The following is a 13,393-nucleotide window of genomic DNA, read 5'->3' as shown; positions in this document are numbered from 1 at the left end:
ATACCTCCCACTCAAAGATGATTCCTATTGTTGATTGCGTACCATGTCGCCCTCAAGACATTGATGATCGACTGTGAGAGTGTGTGTGCTTTGGTTTGTGTGTGTGTGCTTTGGTTTGTGTGTGTGTGTGTGTGTGTGTGTGTGCGTGTGCGTGTGCGCATTTTCTTGCCCGGGGCAGATGATGATGAGATTGCATCTTCGCTGAGCTCTGTTACCCTCATTGGCTTTCTTTGATGTTTTCATATAGATTTTTGCTCTCTTGCGTGTTTCTTTGTCATGTCGTTGCGTCCTCGGTCTCACAAAATACAGATAAATCACTCACTGTGCATGAATATTCACTCCCTAATAAGGATGTAGGCCCAAACCGTACAACCTTCATCCAGAAGGACCTCCTGTCTTTTGCTGTTTTGCGATGTAGAGCGAGACATTTCTCTTTACTTTAGAGCAACACTGTGAGTCTCTTCACCAGCATGTCGTTTCTTCTCCGTCTGTCGGCTGCAGGTCATCGCGTGCGAGCAGCAGCTGGACTCCACCTACGACGCTCGTTGCGACGTCTGGTCCCTCGGCATCACCGGCATCGAGCTGGGCGATGGAGACCCCCCCCTCTCCGAGCTCCACCCCATGAGAGCCCTGTTCAAAATACCCAGGTGAGCCTCCGTCACACCGACGCAGCGCCGCAGCGTCATCGTCGTCGTTGAGTTTTTCTCTCTGGACGGGTGACGTCATCGCCTCTTTTTCTCCTGGAACATGAAACATAAACATGTATTTTTGTGCCTATCCCCAAACAGCGACTAACTAATAAAGAATATTATTTTATAATCAACACTAAACAATAAAATAGTGATGCAATAATATGTAAAAGTCGTTATTGTTGCAGCTTCATTTCATCTTCTCTATACTGCCGAGTGGCTTGATGTCTATCACACGGTGTGTTCGTTGTTTTATATCTTGTGTTGGTAAAAATCTGAATCTGCAAACGTAATAAAAGTTGTGCACTACATGTAGTGGAGTGCAAAGAGCAAGAAGTGCCTCCAAAATGTGCTGGAGTGTAAGTTTAAAATAGCATGACACACCTCCTGCCCCCTGAAGCAGGGATTTTATTCTCCATTCAGACTGACAGCAGACAAAGTGCAGTGTGTTTCATGTGAAATGGCTTTTACATGAAGCTCTATATTCCCATTCATCCTGCGTGTGGAGGCTGAGAGCGCCGACACACTTTCCCTAATCTGTGCGGGTTTTTTATATAAATGGGCTGAAGGTGAAAAGTAATTGTTTATCGTCTCCTGGATTCCAGTGTGAGAGCTGCATCAGCACTTACGGCCGCTGTCCTCCTCCCGACGCGGCACTTTGTCCATCACACGCCCTGCAACTGTGCACACACACACACACACATGAAGACAGCTCCTGTGATAGCTGTCCAGTGTGTTGGCTCTGGGGGTCGCGCTCCACAGGAGGCGTCACACAGCCTCCTCTGAGTCCATGTGACTGCTGCAGCCAGAGCTTCAGGCTGTCTCTTCACACTCCTCGCTCTCCTCCTCGCGCTCGCCGCTCTGGGTTCACCGAGGGCTCTGATTCAAACACACCCCGTCTTATTTCGTTTAGGGGAAACACGACAGAGACAGAGCATCGGAAAGGACTCGTGTTCTAGGTTTTCTACAATGTCTGAATGCATCCGTTAGTGTGGCGTGTGTCATATTGGTCTTCAACGGCTCGACACAATACTCACTGGTAGTGGGAAAAAATCGATACGGCATCGTATCGCGATATTTTGCCCGGCGATATTGTATTAATAATCGCAATATATATGAAGGTAGATTTGTGTCTTTTTTACCCGAGCAAACTTCTTGTTCGTAATTAAATTGTCTCCAGATCTTTGCTCTCGATTCAAAAAATTGTCTAAAAAAAAAAAGGGCTGTAAAAAATAAAAAATAAACGCTCTCCAAAAATTGCTCTTAAAAAAAATAATTAAAAAAAACGCTCTCAAAACTAAAATTTGCTCTAAAATAAATTCCTCTAAAAAAAAACGCTCCACAGAGGGAACGCAGCGGGCAAACACAGCAGTGAACTTCAGCAAGAAGTGTATAAACATGACTAAAGTTGTTAAATACATCCTGATATTTGCGTCCAGGGAATTAAGAGCTCTGAATAGTTCACACCTTGTTTGTTTTACTCGTCAGAAAAACACTTGTAGTCACAGCATCAGCTGAACAGACTCTGAATAACGCATTTTGCCGTCTATATTGGGTTAAACAGGAGATGCATTTCCTCTCGTTAGTCCGATTTGTTGCCGTCAGAGCCGACGTGAGCGAGGCCTCGGGCGCATTAGAGGCGACATTGACTTCCCCAGCGGTTGCCAGAAAGCCTCTTGTAAAAATATAAAATAAAGGTACTTGGAACGTTGAATTACAGCAATTACCTCCGTTGTTCGGCCGGCATTGAGTCCTGACCTCTTGTTTGAGAGCCTGAAGCTTTTAAACATCTGGCTTCGTATGTGACAGCCAGTGTTCCTGACTATTTGCTTTTTCATGTTTCACGTGTCAATGCCACCCAGCGGCGTTCGTTAGAGCCTCACGCCTCCGCAGAGACGCCTCCGGGCGATGAATAGTTAAGATTTGTCTCCGTGGCTCCGCTCTGAGCCGCGGCCCTTTTGTTCAGTAAAATCCCATCTCACCTTATCTCTTCCATTTATCTTTTCCATTCCCTCCTGTAACAGAAATCCTCCGCCTACGCTGCACCAGCCGGAGCTCTGGTCCGACGACTTTAATGACTTCATCGGCAAGTGAGTGTGTGTTTGTGACGCCTGTGTGAATAATAACTATTTACACTGAGGGCGCAGAGCCCTTTGAAAATAAATCCAAGAAATTCATTGTACTCCTCTTCCTCCTCCTCCTCCTCCTCCTCGTCCTTCCTCCTCCTCAGATGTCTGATTAAGGACTTTGAGCTGAGGCCCAATGTGCTCGACCTGCTGCGTCACGTGTTCATCAAGCAGAAGGTCGGCAGAGAGAAAATACTGCGGAAGCAACTGATCGAACTCATTGATCTCAACCAGCAAATAGGAGTCATCGATAAAACAAGGTACTGTCTCAACTGGAGTCGTGTGTGTGTTTCCTTCCCCCCCAAAATCACACATTTCTACGTGCATTTGTGACATTTTCAAAGGTCTCACTTCTCCCATTTGTTCAGCAGTATGAGCAGAATACTCACGCGTGATAGGTTCAGTTATAAAATCCAAGTAAAACTTAGTCTCAGCCTCTCCGTCAGCGGGGTTTACAGGCTACAGGCTGCAGCTTAGCGTTTGCAGACAGTATAATCCAAATCACCCTCCTTGCTGGATGCTTCACGAGCCGTCACTCCAGCACAGACAACGTCTGCAGCTTCACTTCTCCAGGTGCATCACACGAGTCACAGACGCCGGCCCGCAAGGTGTGTTTCTGCCCGTTCGGTCATGAAATGTTAATCCTATTTCTGTCGTTCAAGCCAACATGGAAAGACAGACAGAAGCACAGACAGTACGGACAGGTAACACATGTGATATGATGTGTGTACGCCACAGTAGAGCTAGACGGTAGTCGGCTTGCTTTGTGTCCAGTCAGAGCTTGTTGTAGTTGTACCGCACGAGCTGCTTTTAGGCTGCTCACTCGCTGCCGTCCGGCCACCAGCTCTCTTTTAGCTCGTATTTAAAATGATCAACCAGTGTTGATGGTCAATGTTGTCGATTGAAGCAACACATTCCTCATTGCATGCTAGATAGGCCGAGAAAGCCAAGTTTCAAGGATGCAAGGAAGAACTTTTGCTGCAAAGAAACTGCAAAAATGACCCTGGTTGTCGGATGCATGTGCGCAATGCATGCTGGTACACGTCGGCCCTGCAGGAGCAGCGTTCCCGGTCAATATATGGAGGAATTTATCGGTTCAATTGTCTTCATTTACCATCCTCTGATTGGACATCCACATTAAAAGTGTAAAATGTTCCCTTTAGATGTTTAAAATGACATATAGAGAGTTTTCCTACTACGTAGAGGATGTAAAAGAGACAAACTTTAATAAACCGTCTGGTCTGCTGGAGTTCTGCAGAAGGTACTTGTGACCGAGGAGGCAGATTTAACATTTTATAAGACAGAGTTTAAGTTCATGTCAGTCGGCTTCTGGCCGGGTGGAAATGGAAATCACACACAGATGACTTCTTAGTATAATATTCACATATAGATTGTTATCTAGTTGAAGTGTTGCTTGTATTTACATGGTTTGAAGTGAAAAGATGTGCCACACTGCTGCGGTGAGCGCTCTTATTGCAAAGTATTTAGATCACGTTGTGCGTCTTTGTGTGTACTCGTGACACACATCGCTCAGTGGAAGCTGGTTGCCGGTTCTGTGAGTTGCAGGCATGAGCGCATCCACACCAAGAGAGGAGGCCACATGAAGACGCAGACCGACCCCGAGGAGGTGGACGACCTCGCCACCCTCGAAGTCCTCGACGAGGTGAGCGAGTCCACAATCTCGGCTGTGATCATCTCAGCATCGACGCAATAAAGCCCGAAAGCCGGAAATGGGCCTAAAAAAGTGCCAGCACTCGATGTTATTTGTTATAAACTATCATCTTAATCACAGGAGAGACGTTTTTTAGATCAGGCTTCCGTATTTCAACCAACGCGTTAATGAACATTTGCATCCACGCTTCCATAATAATGAAGCAATCTCCATCTCCTGATGAAGACGGTGTGATCCAATCGAAGGCTCCAGGACAGGTGGACCTCGCAAGGTCGATTTGACGACTGGTTATATTTTAAATTGGCCACAATGATTAGATTCACGTCCGGGAAAAGACCAATGTGACCCTCTAGAACCGGTATTTTCATGCAGATCTATTAGACAAGATACAAGATTGCATCAACCGTATGCTAATTGTACAATAGAGTACTTATAGAGACGCAGTCCGAGGCCTTTTCTCCTCCGCTTCCAGCTCCAACATTCATCATATTACCCGTTGTACCCCTTGTGTGTGTGTGTGTGTGTGTGTGTGTGTGTGTGTGTGTGTGTGTGTGTGTTGTCGTCGTAGAACACGGTCACAGAGCAGCTCCAGAGTCGCTACGGCCGAGATCAGATCTACACATGTGTGGGAGACATCCTCATCGCGGTCAATCCCTTCCACCCGATGGAGATCTACACTCCGCAGGTCTGTTTCTGTGTGTTTCTGCTCACAAAACCCGAACCGGATGCAGCCGAGCGTCTCTCATTAGAGGCTCTGCAGCTGCTCGGTCTGCTGCTTCCTGTCTTCCTCTTTATTGTCTTCCACTTGGTATCTACTGTTATATTATCCTCTGCTGGTCCGGCTCCGGGAACCGAATCGACCCAAATTCTCAACTTCTCCAATGTATTTATTGAAAATACATTTATTTAATACATTTTCAATCAAATATGAGTGTAAGTTCATAAGCTGAATTTTAGATTCAGTAGGATGTTTAATTTAATTATCCTAACAAACCCAAAGTCCCCCCCATATCAGAATGGTTTGACCCAACCCGGCACTCGCAGCTGAAAACATGGCGGGACGAGCTGGTGAAAAAAAGGACACTGAGCTGCATAAAAAAGTCCCTTCAAAATAAAATCACAGGATAAAAAAAAAAAACATTATTTTTTTTAAAATTTTGTTTAACTTTTTTTTTTAAATAAAATTTAATTAAAAAAATTTAAAAAAAAAATTTAATTAATTTTTTTATTATTTAAAAAAAACATCATCTTTTACAAAAAAATTTTGGAAATTTTTACATTTCTTTAAAAACATTTTTTATTGATTTAAAAAATAAAAAAACAATTTTAAATATTTTTTTTTCTTTTAATTTCTCTTTCCCAAGCAAAGGCCCGCGACCCACCCGTTTGAGCCACTGTTCTGCATCCACGTGCATGTTTTAAATGATCCACCGTCTCCTCTTCACAGTACACCAAGATGTACATCGGAGCCAAGCGCACCGCTAACCCGCCGCACATCTTCGCCGTGGCGGACATCGCCTACCAGTCCATGGTGTCGTACAACACGGACCAGGTGACGTCGTGGCGCTCCATTATCATTTTAGCAGCCTCAGAGCGGTTCAGAGTATCAGAGGTGCAGCTCGATTAGCCTCAGTAGCATCTCATTATTATGTATGTGTGACTTGTGTGCAGTGCGTCGTGATCAGCGGGGAAAGCGGAGCTGGGAAAACAGAGAGCGCTCATCTGTTGGTCCAGCAGCTGACCGTCCTTGGAAAGGTGAGTCCAAAAACACCCAAATGGACCGTTTATGTCCTGCAGCGGGAACCTGCTCGTCTCCACCTCACTGTGAATGCGAATGTGAGCCGAATGAAGCGCACCTGAGGCATTTTTAAACATCCTATGATCAGCGGATTTGAGGTTCCAGCTCTTGATAATGAGCCACCCAGCTGGAAAAAAAAGAAAGTCCCTTTTCAATCCCCCTCCTTTCAGAGCCGGAATAAGCGGCGGTGTCACTTTTGACGGAAATAGCTTGAACAGAGTAGAAAAGGCGCACGGCGAGGCGGCATTTCTCCACAATGGGATTACCGCTTCCACTGTATTCATTCAGGCCAACAATCAGACGCTCCAGGAGAAGATCCTGCTGGTCAACAGCCTGGTGGAGGCGTTCGGGAACGCCTGCACCGCCATCAACGACAACTCCAGCCGCTTCGGCAAGTACCTGGAGATGAAGTTCACCTGCGCGGGAACGGTGGTCGGAGCGCAGATATCCGAGTACCTGCTGGAGAAATCCAGGGTCATCCACCAGGCAGTGTAAATATCACTCACTTCCCTTTTTTTTTAACTTCCTGTCTGGTTACAAACCTCATTTGACATTCAAACGACCTCAAATCTTGACAAAGGTTATTTTCTCCTCCTGCTGTCCAGGGTTCGCCGCGTAGTAGACCCCGCCTCCTCTTTCTTTGCACCTCCCGCTCCTCCGTTTTGAGAAGCGCTGGCGTTTTGCCGTCGGCCTGCACTTCAGTCGCTTCTTATCGCGTGTCGGGGGAGAGGAGCAGGTCAAGTGGAGGGCCGAGCCTATTTCCTGTTTGATCAGAGATGTGCGAGCTCCTGCCGAGTGCTCTTAGCGGAGCTTTAAAGGCAGACGCGAGTATTTTATTAGAAAATAGACACGCGGTTCAGAGGGTTTGATTTGGCTGCAAAGCATTGAGTGAAGCTACACTTTGTGGGGTGAGGAAATGCATCCTGAACTGACGTTGTGTTACTGTTGTCAGTATCAAATATAACGATGTCCATATAGAGCTTATTCGCCGATATATTCCCACATTTTCTCTTAAATTTAAAGCTTTTGTTGGATCCCTGTCGTGGTTTTTAAACCGCGGGATCGTTCTTTTAATGAGGAATCCCACCGGAGGTCCATATAGCAGAAAAAAAACAACAATGCTTTGTCAAATAAGAGCAAAATAATTATTAGAAATGTTCTAAACGATAATGATATTGCCTACTGTCAGGCCTGATGCCCCCTGCGACCCTGGATGGAGACAAATATGTTGTCTGTAGTTTACTCAGATGGTCTTGGACTTTAACTGATGATTTTTGTGTTTTATTCCTCACAAAAACCTAACTTCATTACTAAAAAACAACATAAGAACTTGTTCCTCTTCAGGTGAGTGCTAAACCGAGTTATAAACTTGATTTCATCCATCAAACGGCGCGACTTCTGGTTTAACTGTATTTTTCTCCTTCAAAATAAAAGCACACTTCCAAGAAAACATGAAACCAAATACATTTTTCTCATGGCAGACAAAAACATGCAACAAAAAAACAACAAAATTGATTGGCGAACAGTTTCTAACTAAATAAAGCACACATTGACTTACTTACATTGTCATTTATAATATTAGTTTGTCTAAAGATGCGTAGATGCTGTTATAAAACCCAAATAAGGAAACATTGCTGAATGTCATCGTACGATGTGCATGTTTTATTTCCGTTCTTAAGCCTCCAGCTTCACACACCTGAACATGCTGCGTCTTTGTCTCCACAGAGGAGAGAGGAACTTCCACGTCTTCTACTACATTTACGCCGGCCTGGCCGACAGGAAGAAGCTCGCCCACTACAAGCTCTCCGACAGCAAAACGCCAAAGTGGGTTGGACGCCTCTCCGCCCTTCCTTCTCTTTAAACCACCGTTACTTCCTCCCTCAGCGTCTCCCTCTGTGATCTGCAGGTATCTGATGAACGAGCACATTAAACTGGGGCCCGACATCGTGAGCAACGCCTTCTACAAGGAGCAGTTTGACGCCGTGGAGCAGTGTTTCAAAGTCATCGGGTTCACCCTGGAGGTAGAAAACTCCTGCTCTGTGGCACCTGCCATACCGCCACATGGCGGTACGGCAATGTTCACGTTTTAAAAAAGAAAAATCATTTTGGTGAAAGGTGTGAAACAACCACATTCATACAAAAAAAAAAAACGATTATGAAAAATGTTGGTATTAGACATTTATTGACATGTATCTACCATATTATTCATATATTTCACTGCTTTTGTGAACCTAAACCTTTGATAAACTAATTTCCATCACCAAAACAGTCCAACCACACGAGTAAAGTTATGTTTTCATAGGAGACATGAAGAATTTCCAAAAATCGAGATTCCATTTTTCAGCTTTAAACTCATATTTTGTCTTTACACTTTTGCCTCATGACAATGTTGCCTCATTACATAGAGAGATGAGATTGTTCTGCAATTTATGATGTAAAACATGTGTATGTATCTTATATGAAAGTGCCTTAAAAGGTTAATTAAAGAAATAATGTAAAATCGCAAAAATCGACTAAAAATGAGAGTTAAGCTTGATGCTAACATGCACATGCTAACATGTTACCCTCGATGCTAACATGCACATGCTAACATGTTACCCTCGATGCTAACATGCACATGCTAACATGTTACCCTCGATGCTAACATGCACATGCTAACATGTTACCCTCGATGCTAACATGCACATGCTAACATGTTACCCTCGATGCTAACATGCATACAGACATGCTACATGACCATGATACATGTGACAGATGGAAGCCAGCGTGTAACTAAAAGACAACATGGAGGCAAGCTGATCTACTGGATTTAAAACCAGTATGAGTCGTTCCTTTGCTCCACTACGTTGCTATCGATGTAGCATGAAGCTACCGGCACGTGCAGGCAGCCGGCTGATGGCATCGTGAACGCTAATGAGCCCCGGAGAGCTGATTGCCTCTGGGATGCTGCGCGTCAATAGCACTTATCCTGTAATCACTTGGCGGAGGAACAACCTTCTCTCCGACACGAACGTCTCGCACGAGTGTGTATGAAGATGATCTTTGAGGAAAGGTTATCTATTTCTGAAACGTTCAGACGCTGTCTGACCTCCAGGAGACTTTTATATATCGACTGAGGACAGCGGACGAATGTAAACTTCACTTGATTTGAGTCTTTTGGCGCTCGGGGGTCGTACTTTAACAAAAATCTCTTTGTGGTTATTTGTTTGGTTTCGTTGTCTTCATTTCCTTTATGGTCCTTTTTAGCTTTTTTTTTTTTAGACGCTAACACAGCTCCACTTTAACCAGCATGTCTATTCATGTCAATCAAACGGCTGCAATTGTGCCTGTAAACACACACATCCTCCATACATTTAATGTCCAATTCAAATACATGAAACTACACATCACAGTGCTCGAATTGAGATTTTCTTTTTAATTAGCATTCATAATGCTCCCTATTGGGAGCCCTAATGACATCTAAACGCTTACATTGGAGTGTACAAATTACTAATTCGAGACACTAATAAGGATTAATGTGCAGGAGTTATGGAAAATTGTAGCACTGATATCTGGACGGGCGAAAAAAAACAAGATATTAAGCTGGCTGAAAGTGAGAAACGGGAACTTCAGCATGACTGACTCTGTGGTGATTAATACAGTAAAGTACAGGACAGTCAGTTCAGACTACATGAACCAGAGCCCCGAGGTTGTACCCGAGGTTGTTTGGTATTAACGTGACATCACGCTGTTTTAAAACGCCGTGGTTTATCCCTCCTGCAGGAGCTGGGCAGCGTGTACAGCACGCTCGCCGCCATCCTCAACTCCGGCGATATCGAGTTTTCCCCGGTGGCCTCGGAGCACCAAACGGACAAGAGCGACATCTCCAACATCTCCGTCCTGGAGAACGGTGAGAGGAAAGAGAGAGAGAGAGCGTCTGAACATCCTCTCCCACACTCCTCCTTCTCCTCTTCCTCCTTCTTCTCCATCGAACTATTAATCTGAACTTATCCCGTCAGTGCAGACGGGCTTACAGAGGCGTCAGTGAAATATTTTCTAAATTTAGACGTCTTTGCTGACTGAGAGAGCTGCGTAGACGAAGTTTAATCACATGATTTATGATTCATGAAGAGAAGTTCTTCATCACGTGCACATCCACAGACCCTCTGCGTGTTTTCTTGCTTTTATTCTACCTCAAAGTGAACTTTTCCTTCCTCGCATCCCTCCTCTTCTTCTAATGTCGCCTCAGTGGCGTCGCTGCTGTGCATCCGCTCAGACGAGCTGCAGGAAGCCCTGACCTCGCACTGCGTGGTGGCCCGCGGCGAGACCATCGTCAGGCCCAACACGGTGGAGAAGGCGGCGGAGGTGCGGGACGCCATGGCCAAGGCGCTCTACGGCCGCCTCTTCAGCTGGATCGTCAACCGCATCAACGCGCTGCTGCGGCCCGACAGCCAGCTCGGGTGAGAGCAGCCGGCGGGGAAAAGATGCGTCCGGCCGTCGTGAACGTCGGGCGAGGTCGTCTCGGGAGGTTTCCTGCGCAGGAAGCGTGACAAAGTGTGGCAAACCAATGTGATCGTCGCCAGCGCAGAAAACTATTTTGTTAGCCATGCTAGCAGCTATCGGTTCCTTTTGGTCCTGATTGAAACATCTCAGCGATTAGATTCCTACATTTTCTTTTACAGATGATCGTTGTCCCCAGAAGAATAATCCTAATCTGTCACTAGTTTTTGGTTTTATCACCAAATAGCAGCCAATCTGTTGACATCCCCACTTTCTGTACTGTGTTATAGCATGTTAGCATGTCAGCATGGTAGTAAATATAGCTTCTCTACGTTAGCATTGTATTGTCATTGTTAGCATGGTAGCAAGCTGGCGTTAGCATTTAGCTCAAAGTAAAAACAATATGATGTTTGTGAAGAGTTTTAGTCCTTTTTCCGTTTTTTTTTTCCCTTTTTAACATATATAAATAGAAATATTTCACAATCTACAGATGGAACATTCCCTATTTTGAGCGTCGGGTGCTAAGAAGTTGGAAACCACATCTTGTGTCGACTAATTGTGATTTGATGTAAACAACAATAAGTGTGATTGGTGCATCTGTGTTGTTTTTAACTGATGTTAATAACCGTTATAGTATTTTAGGAGCTGCCAGTCTCCAGAGGAATCGAACCAAACTTTTTAAACATGCGTTTCATAGAGACTCTTTCCGTCCTTGTCCCCTCCAGAGAGGAGGAGAAGGGCTTGAACATCGGCATCCTGGACATCTTCGGCTTTGAGAACTTCAAGAAGAACTCCTTCGAGCAGCTCTGCATCAACATCGCCAACGAGCAGATCCAGTTTTACTTCAACCAGCACATATTCGCTTGGGAGCAGGTAACGCGCTCGAGTCCCTCCTGGAAAGCACCTTTGCATGTAATTCTCACCTTGAAACCACCTCATTTCCATCTAAATAGTGATAACAGGACTTCATTTGTCTCTCTCGGGGGACATGGCAGGGCTAAAATATGCCGCTGTCTTTATTTACTGGGAGAGCGAGTCTCCCTTTGTGCGCTCTCGTGGGTGTGTTTCGCCTCGGGGGAGGAAAGGGGGGAGGGAGCAGAGAATGGTTTGCTAATGTTAAATGATTTGGTCCCCACCATAGAGAGGAGCCATGAATCATCCTCAACGAGGGTCAATTAGGAGTTGAAGACAGTTAGCGTTTGACTAAATCTCACTCTTGGGTATTGTTGGCGCCAGGCCCAGAACTACATTTGTCCTATACTGCCCGTATACACACACACACACACACACACACACACACACACACACAGCGTAGGGGGTGGATGTAGCGGGCTGTGGCTTTAATAAGCTTCACCCCGACAGGGAGCAGATTGACCTGAATGTTTCCAGATTTCTGGATTGGAGCGCCGTGCTCGGATGAGCGCGCTGATGTTGTGTTTGTTCCCACTTTGTCCTTTTTCCTCTTGGAGTAAAAAGGTCCTCAGTAAAGTCGCTGAGTCAGTCCGCCCCATGTGATCCGGTGAGATGAATATATACACAAGGAGAGGTCAACAGCTTGTTCATGATGTCAGATGTCTAAAGTTTAGGCTTTCTGGACATTCAAACGTAAATAAAGAGAACATAAAATGACTGATTAGGATAAAATGAATGAAATGCATCCAACATTTAGTCCTTTTTTTAATCGATCAAACTGGTGTATATCAGCTTTTCATCAAGAACAAGATCAAAAAGTGCTTCACAAGCATAAAAAGAACAATATATTAGCTCCAGACCCACTTTCTCTACTTGTAAAGACCATTAAAAATGAATCCTGGCCGCCTGAGGACACGCAGGAGGTTTGACTCTGCGTGTCGCTCGCGTCCAGGACGAGTACCTGAACGAGGAGGTGGACGCCCGGATGATCGAGTACGAGGACAACCGGCCGCTGCTGGACCTGTTCCTGCAGAAGCCCATGGGGATGCTCTCCCTGCTGGACGAGGAGAGCCGCTTCCCGCAGGCCACCGACCAGACCCTCGTAGGTGAGCCAGCTCCTCGGCTTCTTCTTCTTCGTTGGTGGATTCACCGGTTTACGGCGACGCTCTTTGTCTCCGTTACTCTTCATCAGGGTTCTTACTGCCATGGAAAACCTGGAAAAGTCCTGGAGATGTTTTATGTCCATGTGTCCATGACGTTCATTTACGCTGAGTTTCAAATAATTAATATGCTTTTAAAAGAAAGAGGCTCGAAATATAAGCAGCGTTCATACAGGCATCTATATGAATGTTTATTCTTTTAATCAAACTATTGTCTCTCATTCATTTGTGTAATTTAAGGTTTACTGTATGCTTTAAATCCTCTTTGTTAGTTTAAATACTACATTTTATCACTTTTTACTGTTTACACACAGATTTCACACATTTGGTCAAAGAAATGTGGTTAAAAGTTGTGGAAATTTGGTTAAAAGTCGTGGAAATTTGGTTAAAAGTCGTGGAAATTTGGTTAAAAGTCATGGAAATTTGGTTAAAAGTCGTGGAAATTTGGTTAAAAGTTATGGAAATTTGGTTAAAAGTTGTGGAAATTTGATTAAAAGTCGTGGAAATTTGATTAAAAGTCGTGGAAATTTGGTTAAAAGTCATGAAAATTTGGTTAA

General features: G+C 44.8%; 1 protein-coding gene across 2 annotated transcripts in view; it reads left to right on the top strand.

Annotated features, from left to right (window-relative positions):
• Positions 1-13,393, top strand: part of myo3a (myosin IIIA) — a 53,215-nt gene that overhangs the window by 23,059 nt on the left and 16,763 nt on the right. Inside the window, exons 7-21 of one of the 2 annotated variants that reach the window (XM_068582148.1) lie at positions 502-647; positions 2,714-2,779; positions 2,920-3,075; positions 3,478-3,519; positions 4,382-4,478; positions 5,056-5,172; positions 5,935-6,039; positions 6,159-6,242; positions 6,574-6,776; positions 8,011-8,109; positions 8,192-8,306; positions 10,048-10,174; positions 10,514-10,724; positions 11,490-11,637; positions 12,629-12,782. In XM_068582148.1, coding sequence (XP_068438249.1) covers positions 502-647; positions 2,714-2,779; positions 2,920-3,075; positions 3,478-3,519; positions 4,382-4,478; positions 5,056-5,172; positions 5,935-6,039; positions 6,159-6,242; positions 6,574-6,776; positions 8,011-8,109; positions 8,192-8,306; positions 10,048-10,174; positions 10,514-10,724; positions 11,490-11,637; positions 12,629-12,782 — 1,870 coding nt within the window. The remainder of the gene's footprint in view (positions 1-501; positions 648-2,713; positions 2,780-2,919; positions 3,076-3,477; positions 3,520-4,381; positions 4,479-5,055; positions 5,173-5,934; positions 6,040-6,158; positions 6,243-6,573; positions 6,777-8,010; positions 8,110-8,191; positions 8,307-10,047; positions 10,175-10,513; positions 10,725-11,489; positions 11,638-12,628; positions 12,783-13,393) is intronic. The other variant, XM_068582147.1, reaches the window with a different exon arrangement.

The sequence above is a fragment of the Clinocottus analis genome, unplaced genomic scaffold (genome assembly GCF_023055335.1).
Source record: "Clinocottus analis isolate CAN_PGR_092001 unplaced genomic scaffold, fCliAna1.0.p SCAF_18, whole genome shotgun sequence".
Classification (NCBI taxonomy): domain Eukaryota; kingdom Metazoa; phylum Chordata; class Actinopteri; order Perciformes; family Cottidae; genus Clinocottus; species Clinocottus analis.
Note: the sequence above shows the minus strand (reverse complement) of the source record. Positions and strands in the feature narration are given on the sequence as shown.